The sequence below is a fragment of the Gavialis gangeticus genome, unplaced genomic scaffold, assembly GCF_001723915.1.
Source record: "Gavialis gangeticus isolate Ggan-Ray unplaced genomic scaffold, GavGan_comp1, whole genome shotgun sequence".
Lineage (NCBI taxonomy): Eukaryota > Metazoa > Chordata > Crocodylia > Gavialidae > Gavialis > Gavialis gangeticus.
The window spans coordinates 48,682,545-48,696,920 of record NW_017728998.1 but is presented as its reverse complement, the minus strand read 5'-3'; the positions used below and the strand labels follow the sequence as shown (position 1 = coordinate 48,696,920).

General features: G+C 45.1%; 1 protein-coding gene across 2 annotated transcripts in view; it reads right to left on the bottom strand.

The window, feature by feature from the left end:
* KATNB1 (katanin regulatory subunit B1) overlaps nt 1-14,376 on the bottom strand; it is a 45,221-nt gene that overhangs the window by 7,917 nt on the left and 22,928 nt on the right. For both annotated transcript variants that reach the window (XM_019505893.1, XM_019505894.1), the window contains exons 5-18: nt 13,347-13,447; nt 12,694-12,735; nt 10,945-11,028; nt 9,846-9,961; nt 9,266-9,337; nt 8,881-9,031; nt 7,584-7,771; nt 7,106-7,236; nt 6,257-6,307; nt 5,987-6,063; nt 5,259-5,378; nt 3,146-3,295; nt 2,626-2,702; nt 1,996-2,070 (exon numbers count right to left, since the gene is read on the bottom strand). In XM_019505893.1, the coding sequence (XP_019361438.1) occupies nt 1,996-2,070; nt 2,626-2,702; nt 3,146-3,295; nt 5,259-5,378; nt 5,987-6,063; nt 6,257-6,307; nt 7,106-7,236; nt 7,584-7,771; nt 8,881-9,031; nt 9,266-9,337; nt 9,846-9,961; nt 10,945-11,028; nt 12,694-12,735; nt 13,347-13,447 (1,435 nt within the window). The remainder of the gene's footprint in view (nt 1-1,995; nt 2,071-2,625; nt 2,703-3,145; nt 3,296-5,258; nt 5,379-5,986; nt 6,064-6,256; nt 6,308-7,105; nt 7,237-7,583; nt 7,772-8,880; nt 9,032-9,265; nt 9,338-9,845; nt 9,962-10,944; nt 11,029-12,693; nt 12,736-13,346; nt 13,448-14,376) is intronic.

Below are 14,376 nucleotides of genomic sequence, written 5' to 3'. Positions count from 1 at the left end.
AGAGCAAATTTTCCTGGCCACAATTGGCCAGTTTCGCCAAGAGATGATCGTGGGATACCAGATTGAAGGCTTTTTTGAAGTCAAGATATATGACCAGGTATGCTGCTGGTTCTTTCTCCCTAGGTGCAGTACCCTGCACTTGTCAGTATTGAATACCATCTTATTCTCATCTGCCCACCACTATAACCTGTCCAGATCTAATTGCAGCCTGTCCCTCCCTTCTAGCGTGCCCACTTCTCCCCACTATTACAAACTTAACTTACTTGAATACAGCACAGAAATATTCAGGAGGAAAAAAAATCAGGTGTGAAACTACACCAGTGCAAGTTGTAAGCATCATGCATCTGTAGCAATCCAGAGGTAGCTGTTTACTCAAGACAGACAGGCTATTACTACCTGCTGTCCTGTCACCTAGCGGTGAGGTGCTTACTGGGAGAAGCCACTCCCAGATATCTGGTCACTTGGCTGCTCCATCTCCCAGGATAATTTATAGTAGCATAACTAAGCAGGGGGAGGAGTTGGGGGGCACAAGCAGGGCACCAGTCCTGGGGGGGGAAGCGTGCAAAAACAGCAGCTGCTGCAGCTGCCAGCCCAGCTGTTGCTGTCCCATGTGCTGCTACTGTTGCCCCCAGCTCAAAACTGCCCAGTTACAATTGATGATATACCATCTCCAGGCCTTTACATGTTTAGACCAATTGTCCCAATTGCTACTCTGTCCTAGAGAAGCTGCCTGCTTAGCAAGACTTTTCACTCAAACCTAGAGCGGTAGTCAGCTGTGCTCTAGCTTTTATGTTTCCTCACTGTACGTTGAGAAGCCACAAAGAAATCATCCAAATAACCATGAAGCTGCCCCCTGACTTCAATTCCCTGGTCCAGGTCAATGGACTCTTAAGTACCTAGCTTCTGTTCATGCTCCTACCTATCCAAGTGCTCTTGTTCAGTGCCTGGCCATGAATCTTTCTCTACAGCCAGGCATTTCTTGGGGTCCTACTTCCTCAGTTCCAGCCCTTTCCTTTCCTTACCTCTTTCGCCAACCCTAGCTATAAATTTCAATGTGAAGGATACTGAACAAGAGCACCTGGATACGTAGGAGCATGAACAGAAGCCAGGTACTTAAACAAAGTCCACTGACCTGGACCAGGGAATTGAAGTCAAGGGGCAGCTTCATGGTTATTTGGATGATTTCTTTGTGGCTCCTCAAATGTACAGTGAGGAAACATAGAAGCTTCCTTAAAGACCAGTTTCCCGCTGAATCTCTTCACAAGAGAAGGCTGAGAGGGGATCTGGTGGCCATCTATAAACTGGCCACAGGGGACCAGTGGGGAACAGGAGAGACCCTGTTCCCCCGAGCACTACTGGGAGTAACAAGGAATAACGGCCATAAGTTAACAGAGAGTAGATTCAGGCTAGGTATCAGGAGGCACTACTTCACTGTCAGGACGGTTAGGATCTGGAACCAACTTCCAAGGGAAGTGGTGCTTGCCCCTACCCTGGGGGTCTTCGAAAGGAGGCTAGATAAATCACCTGGCCGGGGTCCTTTGACCCCAACATTCTTTCTTGCCCCTGGCAGGGGGTTGGACTTGATGATCTGCTCAGGTCCCTTCCGACCCTACCAACTATGAAACTATGAAACCAAATGTCTGTTCATTTCATTAACTGTTTGAGGCAGACTAACGAGGCTTCAACCTCTTTGCCCCCAATTCTGGTACACCTACCTTCAAGTCAGAGCCTTCATAACCATTCTCCTAATCTCAAGATCTCACTCTTAATGGGAAATTCAGCTCTGGTACAAAAAAGATCCAATCCCATCCCCAAGTCTCCTGTTCACCCTCTAGCTCTTGCCAATTGCATCTCTTCCAGTTGCTGTAACTGCAATACTGTGCCCCTGCCTGATTTTGCTTTACTGATCCACTATGCATTGCTCAGTAAAGTTATTCTACAAATGCTCCTAGCCTATCATTTGCACTCAGAACAAATGCATCTTGGTGACCTCACCTTTCATATTTACTTTGAAGGAGCTTCTCTATCTGAGGCAGGATTATAGTACACAGATCCAGTTTCCAGAGAGACCTGGAAGAGAAAAAAAAACCCTTTGAAAGCTGAAGACTGAAGCCTCAGGAGCTGATTTAACACATGCAATACATTCAGGCACAAATACCCTGGTAATTCAGCTCAGAGCCTGAGTTCTCTCTCTCCACCTTGTGATGGAAAGAGGCATAACAGCAGCTTTTGTTAATCTGCTTTCCGGGAGAATTATTTCATGAAGTTTTTTTCCAAAAGACTTGGTTTTCTTCAGTAATACTAACTGCTAAAGACAAAGGCACTGCAACAACTAGTGCTAGAGTACTACAGGCTCAAAGATTTGACTAAGGGTAAAAACATTTCACTATGGTATGGTACATACATGCTGTGCATCAGGACAAAGTAAGAAATGGCAAAAGCTTGTCTGGTATTTCTCCCGACTACACAGCTCCCCGTGTCCCTCTCCCAGCTACACAGCTACCAAAAAACTCCACACTTCACTGTATGTGAGGCAGACACACCTAACGAATTTCAGACTGGGCAGCCCCAAAAGGCAATCATGAAAGACATCCTTACGCAGGTGTAATAGCCATTAATACTTACGCCTTCTGATTGACAATGTTCAGAAGGTCCACTACAACAGAGAGATCATTGATAGCCACAGCAGAGTCCACAGATGTCTAAAGGAAGAGGAAGCAGGAAAAAGTTAGTGCAAGGCTCACACTGACAGACCCCTGAGATTATCCTAAGCACCACTTTCTAAAAACAAGGAGAGGGACATGGGGAGGCAGATATGGTAGATGGTTGCCAGCAGCCATCTTACTATTTTCAGCAACATACTCATCCACTTCTCCATTTCCTGCACAGGAAGCCTTGTATAAGCTCAAAGTTACTCCCATTCTGCTCTCAGACAAGCAATGCTCCTTCCTGCACTTTTTTTTGAATCAGGTATTATCAATCTGAGGTGCAAAGCTAGGAATGGATGCTACAGTATTGCATCTTCCAGTAGTCTGAGGGTCAGAGGCAGCTCCAGACCAGCTGCAAATGCTGCTCAAATTGCCTTAGTTTTATACCCCAAGAAGTTTGATTTGTCTCTGACCCTAAATAATCCCCATTTCCTTGCCTTGATGTCACCAGTGCTCCACACTGCCCGCACGGTGTCCAGGTTCTTGTGGCGGCTTGTGAGCACAACACACATGGTCTCGTGGCCCTTCCTTATCTGGGACATGGCCTCTTCATCCACTATCTCCGTCTGGCTTTGGTTCTTCACAGCCTGTAGAGTGAGAGACAGGAAAATCTCTAACAGATCACTCATGGCAGAACAAGATGCCCTGGACCAAGCCATTTAAAGGGGGCTTATTTTGACAGCCATCCCTTTCTCCTAGGGTAGAACTATGGGCTACGTGAGAATTCATATTAATGCACAAAAGTCTGACTCTTCTGGCAGAGTAAGGAAATGGATAAAGTAGTATTATTCTGCAAGGCTGAACTTTTGCTCAAAGTGACCTTTAAGAACAAACTGATTCCAGTTTATAAAAGTTAGAGCTGGAAGAAAAATAGATTATTTTCCTGTGGAGTTTTTTTCTTAAAACAAAAAAAACTCCACACAACCAAAAACTTCCTATTAAAATATTTCTTTTGAAAAGTATTGATTTCTCATGGTAAGTTTCCAGAAGAGTAGTTTTTATTTTGAGACATTTGGAAAGGAAATTTCCATTTGGCTTCAACTCCAAATATCTCAACTTTTTTTAAAGTTGTTTTAATTCTGAGGTGTAGATGGAGCTCCTCTCATCCTCCCCTTCCCCTCAATTGCTTTCCTTCTGCTGACAATTAAAAATGAGTGCTAAAATTAGGGGAATCTCATAATATTTTTAAAGGACAAATTTGTAAAAAATATTAAGATGTACAAAAAATTGCAAAAATTCTTGTTAAACAAATCCTATTTTCTAATTAGAAATTTTTAATAGAGTTGGTCACATATTTCCTCATGAAAAAGCGTAAATCTCCCAGCTCATACATTTGCTAGCTAGACTGAACCTCTTCATCTGGTCATAGTTATGGTTGAGATCAGGAGTGTACCTTGTTCAAATTTAGGTAGGGAAAAAAACTCCCCCCCGGGGAGATTCTGGAAGCTTCTTTTTTCCAAGTCTGCAGTAAGATGAAAATGAAATAATTTTGAGAAAAACTACCCTGGCAGTTATGTATACAAACACAGAGGAATGGCCATGCAGCTGGTACGCTGGACTAGTGCTGATTACATGGAACAGTATGTGCTCTCTCTGTGTCTCTGCCTGTCAACATCTTCCTGTTGAAAATAGACTTAAGTTCTTCAGGGGCAGGTATCATCTTTTCATTGCATATTTGCAATGTGCACACCTGGAGCAATGGGATTCTGCTCCACTGCAATACAAATAATACACAACACAGCAATAATGGGGCAGGGGAGTGTCTTTCTGCTCAGAGGCATTCTGAGGGAGAATGGGACTGCTGCTCTCCGTGAGCCGTCTCATTCAATGACCTGAAATGCAGCTTTAGGAACATCACATGGGGCAATTTTTACCTAACAGATTATGGTTTAAAGAGCCCTGTTGCTATTGTGCCCCTAAGCTCATCTCACAGGTTTGTTCCCTCTGCTTGTTCTGAATCAAAGCTGAACATGAGCAAATACTTTGGAAAGGACAATACTAAGGAGTGAGAGAGCAGGCTTCTGCCTAGTTCTTGCTTCTATCTCTCTCACCCATATGGCATCTAAGAGCACTTTTACATGTAGTCCAGGGATAGGAGGGGGCAGCACTTTAATTAGAGTGGCTCCGAGAGCCGCTCTAATTAATAGTGCCACTGTGTCTTGTGTATCAAGTGTCCCTGCACTTAAAAATGGCGGCCATTTTTAAATGCGGGGATGCTGATACACAAAACACAGGACGCTGCTGGAGCACATGAATTACCACTCCAGCAGACTCTATTAATCAAGTCTGCTCTGACGTACTGGAATTCCAGCGCATTAGACTAGTCTCTGTACTTGCATATGCGTGCCCTAATGGTTTAACTGTTGCCAGGATAACGCACCATCTATTTCTTTTAACCTACAAAGACCAACTTCACTTCAGCAATACTTGTACTGGGTCATAAATGGCAGCACCTGTACTCAGGAGCACAGCAGATCCAGGCCAAGCACAATTCCTTCCTTTTTTTCTCCAAACCACCTATCACTCCTTTGTAAAAAGCTAGTTACTTACTGGCAGAAAGTCAGAGGCCTTCAACCCAATGGGCTGATCCCTGGTTGCAGGAATCACTGACGGCTCTGCCCTGGACACAGGGGTTGAGGAGGCAATTGGTGGCATCTGAACTGGGTCAGGCTGCAGGAGAATTAAGTAAGTAAGAGCATCAGCAACAGTACTCTGCCCAAGACCTCACACCCTCTATACTAACCCATCTATCCTTTTTGGAGCAAGGCCCATCTCCAATTTACTGGCATGACTGAATGAAATCAAGTATTTCCCCAGAACCATGGAGGGCTTAATTAATGCCTGTGGAGTTCCTGGAGATGTCTCGCAGAAAGGAGCAAGGAAAGTGCAAAGTCCTAAGTTTCACTGTTAAAAGCATCCAAAACCAGGTGATGGATGGCCACAAGCTTCAGTGTGGATGGAGAAGATCTAAAGTAGTAAGAATTTTAGACTCTTTAAATTTGGCAGCTATTTGTCTTCAGGGTATACTGGCCTTTGAGGGGTGAGGAGAAACAGGGCTATAAATGTGGAAAAATAATTGAAAGAGGCAGAGTCAAAACCTGCCGGGGAATGAATCCAAGCTGAAGGCCTGGCCTACATCCCCATCTCTCCTGCTAAAGATCTGACCCTGCACAAGGTCATGGAGGAACTGGCATGATTAGCAAAGTAACAGTAACACTAGTGCTTAAATTGCTTTGAAGACAGGATGCTGAAAGATTAACAGGACACAGGATACGTACATTTTCTTGCTTTGGCAATGGGGTCTGAATATCCACAGTTTGGCTGGGCTTTGTTGCTTCCTTTACTGTAAGAGGTTCTGAGGTGAGGGGTAAAAAACAGAAGGAGTCACACTATATTTCTTTTACAACCTTTTAGCAAAGATTCTACATAATTTGACTATTTCACTATAAAGCGGGAAACTGTAGATGTTTAACAGATAAGTAAATTCCTATAGAAGGACCTCATACCCCTCATCCTTCCTTGGTATCAGATGGATAGTTCTAACTCACCATCCTCAGGAGGAGCTGGAAAGGGCTCAGTCTTTCGTGGAGGAGTTCGAGCTATAAAAAGTTAAAAGTAGGGTCATGTATTAGGTCAGCCTTGGATCTGTATGACTCATAACAACCAAGTCAATTTAGCACAACCACTGATAACCCAGTCTGCTGTATCTTCTCCAGAGATTGCCTTTATTATTGTTTAGCTTTAGCTGAAGTTTTGTAGCCACTGCAGCTACAAGGAGCCAAACAAATCAATGTATTTCATTAGTCAGGGGGAAGTGCAATTACATTACTAAAATTGAAATATGTGTAAACATCTAAGACATCAACATCAGAGGCAGCGAAGTTAAATACTTCCTATTAATAACGTATTAAGTAGCTAATATTATTTTTAATTTATTACTGACCTAAATGACTGTAGGTCGGTTTTGAAGTAGACATTTATAACCTTGCCATTTTTAATCAAAGCAATTGGAAATATACTGTATGGTGCCTATTGCCATAATTTTAGTTGAATAAAGGTCCTATAAAGCAGTAGTCTCTCTTGATCTTAACAAAAAGGCATTCAGTTCAAGATGACTTGTCAGGTTCTGTACTCTCTGGGCTACGCCTTTATTTAAATGAGGGTCTAAAATCTGCTTCACTGTATGCTAATTAGATGCAAACTTCCAACAGTTTGTCCGTGTCACCCTTGAGTCAGCATCCCTGGAATTAAACACAAAATTCTAAGTAATGGTTTTCTGAATTCCAACAGGTACAGACTGTGTCACTGGGACGTCTGTCAAAGTTCATCCCTAGAGTTGGTTTTATTCTGAAGCCCCTGAACTTTAACTTAGGTACAGGATAGAGTCTGGTACTAACAGATGGAGTTCTTGGGCTGGAAGATTTCTTTATAATCCTCTGGGTTCTGGATCTCAGCAGTTGATTCTCTCTCATCTCGGTCATCTTCACTGCTGGGACTGCGTCTCTCACTCTCCGAGTTGTGTTTTACCCTATGACGATAAGAAATCCAATCATGAGAGGTGATGCAGGGTATACTGATGAGAGAGCACCAATCCCTTTGGGTGCCTGTACACGAGCATGGAGGCTGCTCTGCCGCACTGTAATTACAGTGCGTTGAAGCAGACTCGATTAACTGAGTCTCCTGGAACATGGTCAAATGCGCTTTAGTTTAAGCGCCCCCAACCCCGCCCAGCCATTTTGAAGCATGGGGATGCTGATACTCTACGGTATCTTGTGTATCACCACCCTGCCATCCCTGAACCATGTGTGAAAAAATGCCCTCTGTGCATTACAATTTGGGACTGTGGGGAGATGCACACACAAAATTCATCCTTACCTTTGTGGCTTGCTACAGGTAGTTGATGGCCTGTCATAGATGCGTCTAAGGGAGGACCCTGTGGGTATGGGCTCAACAAGAGGCTTGTCATCCCTAATTAGCCCATGAAGAATGGAACCAGACTTTTTGACTTTGCTGAGGTCCACAACAAATGAAGAGACTGTACACTCTGCATAGGATACTCCTATCTGTGAACAAAACAGTAACTTTTTCAGAGACCAGCATAACAGTTGCTCTAAAATGAGGTATCATGGATTAATCCCAAATAGTGCCAATTGGAAAGTTTTCAGTGAACTATCTATTCACTGGAAAACAGCAGTTCATCAAAATCAGAGACATCCCTCCCCATTCCACTCTGAAAGAGCTAGTAACCAAGTGGTTAGGGCATTCGCTTAGGATATGAGAAACCACAGTTCAAGTCCTACATGCAAAGTGAGTGTCCCAATCACAGGACTCTGGTGGCCTTCCCTGTTTTCGTCCCAACAAGAGCTAGAAGAAAAAGTGTGTGAGGTCTCAGTTTCCCACTCAGATCTAGTCCCAAGAGTTTCTTCTGTTTAAAAAAGAAATCACATAATAGTATGGAAAACTACTCAAAACAAGTAATGCCAAAACGGTCACTGGAAGGTACTTTAACATTTTGGAGTGCCAACAAAATGAAGAACAATCTACTGGGAAAGCAACCAAACCCATCTCACAGGGCATCATTTAGGAGAAGATAAGGTTCCGTTTAAGTGCAGACAAGAAGTGTACTATGTAACTGTGAACGGCCACATTACTGAAGAACCGAAGCAGCATGGGCAAGGCTGGTGAATGGGAGTGAAATCAGGAAACCTGGGCTCTCTTCACAGCTGTCAGGGCCTTAAGTGATGTAAGGTACATTTTATTTCCACTCCATTCATAACAGTGGAATAGCAAGGCAACTTAGCGTTTCCTTTGTAGAATCACACTTTTGGCACTTAAGCTCATAGCTTTCATGCACATGTGAGGTGAAATATCTGAGCCCAAAGATAAAAAAAAGAAGTGATTATAATCCCAACTACAACTCACTCCTTCCTCAGGAATGCAGTGTCCTGAAGTGGGGTTTAAGTACAAAACCATACATGCAGCAACCCAAGGAGAGATCATTGCTCTCACACTTGTCTCACTTTGAAGTCACTGTACAAACATTAAAGCCATGAATATGACCAAGCTGCACACCACAAGGACTGTGAATACTGCTACTGTTGAAAACTCAGAGCCAGGGGACTAACTGGTTACTGCACATACTCTTATCTCCATCTTAAGCAGGATCACTCACCAATTGGTTGTTGCACATAGACAGATCAGCCACTTTCCCCCAGTTCACCAAGAGCACATCAAAGCAGCGCTCAGGCTCCCAGCCATACACACGCAGTGAATCCTGGAAGCCACTGTACAAACAACAGCCATCTGGATTGAAAAGAACGCACCTGGGAAAGGAAGAGACAACAACATTTAGCTAAACCTTCATTCCGTCTCTGCCTTCCTCCTGGACACCAGGGCTGAACAGCCAACTTCACTGGATCTTTTGACCAGAGCATAAACTTGAACACTGTGGACAAGTTACATATTCAAGAGCACATGCACAACAAGGCATCCCATTAACGAGAAAAAACAAGGCCACACCCTCATGTTAGGTCACTAACTTATCCACTGTGGTATACCTGACAGGAGTGGCTTCCTCTTCAATGCAGCTCACCACTTGAAACTTCTCCAAGTCCCAGAATCTGACTGTCCTGTACACACAGTGCAATGAAAGAATAATTGTACAATTCATTTAATGCCTACTGCATTCTAGCCAGGCACAAACTCTTGCGTGATGTTTAATATTAAACATTACAGTAATTCCTACAAGAAAGCTAACTGCTATGTGTTAATACTGAAACCTAGAGGAGGTGGCTCTGGGCCATGCTTATTGGCTCTCCAGGTATCCAGAGATGACCCAGAGCCATGGATGACTTGTAAAGTAAAGAAGAACTGCCTGTCATTCAACCTAAAAACAGGCTGCATTTACAAATCAGCTCAAGTCTAGTTTGCCAATACTGAGTTAGCACTTTCTGCTACACTAATTTTGAATGTATATGGTAGAATCTGCATGCGCTGAACACTGCAGTTGTGATCTGACCAGCTCCTTCAATGACAGGTATATCACACAACCCAAATGCAGCAGTATTCTTAGGAAGATGGACACAAGGTATGGGAGCTGATGCATAAGCTTCTTGCTTTTTGTTTCCCTGTGCATACCTGTCAGAGCTGCCTGAAGCCAAGAGGTATTCATTGGGATGAAATTCAACAACATTTACTGGACCCGTGTGTCCTGTAAACTCGAACATCAGCTTCCCAGCCACTAGATCCCAAAGCTAGAGGAAGAATAGAATAGTTCTGTTCTAAAAACAATCCACAGTTGGATCTTCTAGTACACTCTGGATTCACCTCTGACAGAAATCTGCTAATCCTACCTACATACATCCACCTCCCACTTCTAACAAAAAAACCCACCCCAATCATGGCTGTAAAGCAGTCTCAATAATATTAAGTATTTTTCTCCAATTTCATTTTTATTTGTTGATATGCCCAAGAAGAATCTCTCTCTCTCATTTAGGGCACAACAGGAAAATATATAGTATCAGTGGGTTCTCCAATAGATTAAATGTACTTTTTAATGTTCTGATTGTTACATATTACACTCCTGCTCAAGGGTCTATTTTTCACTTTATCTCCTATTCATTTTCAGTTCCTACATGCAATAACTGGCCAGTTCATCTGAATACAGCTGGAAAGTAAAACCAAACTTTTGTCTAGGGCCTTCTATACCACATCAGAAGAAATCTGAACCAATTCTTTTCTGACTTCTTTTTCTGGCTGTGTTCAGCTGCTATGCCCCTGACAGCACTTTGGAAAGAGAAGATAGGTTATAATGCATGAAGCTTTCCTTTCCTGTGCAAAACCAAAGCAAGAATCAAGGGCCAGGGGCAATTCAACTAGTAATATTTACAAAGACAACTAAGGCAGGAAGCTACTATTAATTTTGTGTTTGGTTCGACTCTTCTGCCAGTCAATATACCGTGAACCTTCAGGTGCAGGGCACCAGCTTGTCCCTCAGATAGTAAGTACACTTCGCTTAGCCACAGCTCATTTTGGAATGTTTGGGGCTGCCAGACAATCACACAGGCCCTAGTTTATAAATCAATCCCATGAGGGAAAGGGGTTCACATTGCACAGTAAACACACTACTGGGGAAGAAGACTGGCAATGCCCAAAAAAAAAAAAGTTGTCGCTGAATTTCTGCATACCTTGAGAGGGCATAAGGTGTTATCATAGTCTTAGATACCAAATGCTGTACCTTTACAGTGTGATCATCTGCAGCAGATGCTAACCACTTGCCATCAGGACTAAATCGGAGACACTTAACAGCTTGTGTGTGACCCTACAAAGACAAAACACATACAACACACACCTTTTTTGGAGTTTTGATAGAAAATCCCGTTTTCCTCTCTCCATTTTATATTGTCTCTCTAATATATTAAAATCAGCAATGCTGATTATAGTATTATAGACTCCAGCCTGCAAAACAATAAAACCCTGCCTGAACTCAAGTCTGCACGAGATTAAAAAAAAAAACTATTTGGTGCAGTCCCTTGGATGAAAACTCAAACTGATTTAAAAGTAGATGGTATCAATTAACACTGATATAGTTAAACCGGAGCAATTTTTCAATAGACCAAGGCCTAAGAATTCAGAGACTTTAAAAAGGCAATCCATCAGTTTTGTATGAAAAGAAAGAAAAGGGGCCATGTGTCAGCCAGCCTACAGTCCACGTATCCCAGGGGTGGGCAAAATACGGCCCACGAGCTGGATCCGGCTCGTGAGGCCATTCTGTCCGGCCTGCAGGGCCCCTAAAAAAATTTGGAAAATTAATATTTCTCTGCCCTTGGTTCCTGTCAAAAATAACATGAAGGAAGGGCAGTAGGACCCAAGTCCACCGGGATCCAACAACAGCTGGGCACCTGGCCCCGCCCCCCAGCTGGGAGCCCCAGCTTGGGTTTCTGGGCTGGGAGGTGGCTGCCCCGGTGCGGGAAGTTGAGGTAACTGGGGGCAGGGGGACCCCAGGCAAGGAAGGAATGGCTCCTCCTCACTCATGCCTGGTGCCCCACACTGCAGCTGCTTGCAGCCCACATGGGGCTGCCTGTGCCCACTCCAGACAGCCCCACGTGGGCTGCAAGCGCCTACAGCATGGGGCACCGGCCGTGGGGTGTCAGGCATGGGGTGGGGAGGGGTTGCTTCCCCCCCCACACTCAGCACCACCTTGTAACCTGGCCCCACTGCCAGGCTGGCAGTGGGGCCGTGTTACAAGCTGGTGCTGAGCACGGGGAAAAGTGGCTCCTCACCTGCCCCATGGCGAACGCCTGAGGCTGTCTGTGCCTACTCCAGACAGCCCCGTGCAGGTTGCAAGTGCCTGCAAGGCGGGGCGCCGGCCATGGGGCAGGTGAGGGGCCACTTTTCCTCATGCTCAGCACCAGCTTCTTCCCTGCTGGTGAGCAGGGGGTCGGGGCTGTGCGCTGCCCCACACCTGTACTGTGGGGCTGGGGGGCACTGGGTGTGAGCGGACAGGGAGCCAGTGGGAGCACAGGGCCTGCACCGGTTTCACAGGGCCAGTGATAGTGGGGCCCAGAGCAGGGTGGCAGGAGTGCAGGCTCACAGCTGGCAGGGATTCTATGGAACCAGGCCAGCTCCCCCCTCCCTGCTGATGCTGCCCAGGCTGGCTCCACAGACCCTTGCCAGCCTGCGCCCTGCTTTGGGCCCCACCGGTGCTGGCCCTGGGACACTGGTCCCAAGATGGTGACCAGGGGGCGGGGCACCTGTCAAGGGGTGGGGCTACCCATGTGGCCCTCGACAGCTTGCCAAAACTGGGTAAGCGGCCCTCCGCTTAAAATAATTGCCCGCCCTTGATGTTGCCTTTCTGTTCACTAAGGATCTCTACAGGTCAAGCCATTTATGGTCAAGACATGGAGTGCACAAGTCATGGAATTTCCTACAAGTTAATTGGAGATGATACTTTCCCTCTTCTTCAAAGAACAGTGAAGCACCCTACCTTGTACCTGAAGACACAGCCTTTCCTTCTAATATCCCAGAGCTGGAGGGAAGAGAAGAGAAGCAAAAAAATATAGCCTTAGGACTACAGCTGTGAAAGACTCTGAAACATCATAGCAGAGCTACAACTCTCCATATTACAGCATCTATAAACATTGTAGAAGGGCTATGGGAGAGGCACGCAGGAGATGAATGTGCTATTACAAAGTCCATGTAAGATATTTCCTGTCATCCACACAAGTGGAAATAGCACTGGATCCTTCTGTAGCCTTCAGCTGTCTAGGGAAAGCAAACTTTGACAAAACATATCATGTTATGAAAGGTAAATTCCTAGTGATGCATGCAGACTTAGCCGAGTTGTCGTTGCTCCATTTATTTTAATGCAATCGCACCTACTCATACCAGGTGTGGTTTGGCCTCTAATACTGGGACTTGAAAAGTTAGCCACATTCCATAAGAGATTAATCAAACCCTCATCAGGATACATTGCAATTATAAAAATACAAGCAGGAATTTCTAAAAGCACAAGTCCACACAGATGCACATGATGACTTATGAGCCTCCACTAATGACAAAAACCAAACCAAACCGTCTATACCCACCTAATATAAAGGCACAAGAAGAGAGTGTATTTCCAGAGAAAATCAGCTTTACCTTAATGTTAGTGTCCAGAGACCCTGAAGCTACGAACTTTCCAAATGGATGGAAATCAAGGCTACAGATATTTGCTTTGTGCCCCACTAGTGTACGAAGAACTGCAAAGAGGTAAGTGGCAGAGAAAGAGAACAGTTAGAGCTCATTTTCCCCCCAGAGAAAGCGCAGAAATTCAGCCATTCAGCCTTCAACATTAGGCGCACACAAATATTGTATGTTGACCATGCTGTACACAGGCTGTTCATTTGCATCATTTTAGGCACACTTCTGAGTCCACCTCTGGAAGACAAAGCAACAATACCAGATGGATTGTTCCCAGACCAAGGGTTCAGCATCGCTTACTGTAATTCTTGAAGTTAGGCACAGAAACCATTCACAGTGGTCAAAGAGCTACATGCTGTAAATGGAAAATCACCATGCTAAAATAGCTAGCGAATAGGGCTGTACAAAGCTTTGGGTGCTGATTCAATTCGGAGGAGTTTTGGCTCAATTCGGTGGCCAAATCTCCAAATCCAAATTGAATCAGGAGACCAATACAAGGTCCAAATTGATTTGAAGTTCTCCAAATGGATTTGGAAAAGAGTCAGAGAGCTTTGGAGATTTGAGCAGTCCCCACTTGCTGCTGCAGGAAGCTGGACCCGGACTCCGTGCCGGTAAGTAGGGGGTAGGGGTAGTGGGGGCTGGAGGAAGGGGGAGACCATGGGAGGACCCCCACCAGGTCCCATCCCCTGTCTGCTTTCCCAGCCCCCCTGAGTGCCCCCCCACAACCCTGCCCACTTTCCCAGCCCCTCCCCATGGCTGCCCTGCCCAGACCCAGCTCCCGATTCTTTAAAAAAAAGCTCCGCACTCAGCAGCAGCCTTTGGGGCTTCCGGGGGCTCGTGGCAGAGTCCTCCACGCAGTGCGGGGTAGTTGGGGCAGTAGGGATCACCCCCCAACTTGGCAGCAGCTGGTAAGTGCAGGGCTTTTTTTTTTTTTTTTTTTAAAGAGCTGGGGGACTGGGGCTGGACCGGGCAGCCATTGACATGGCTG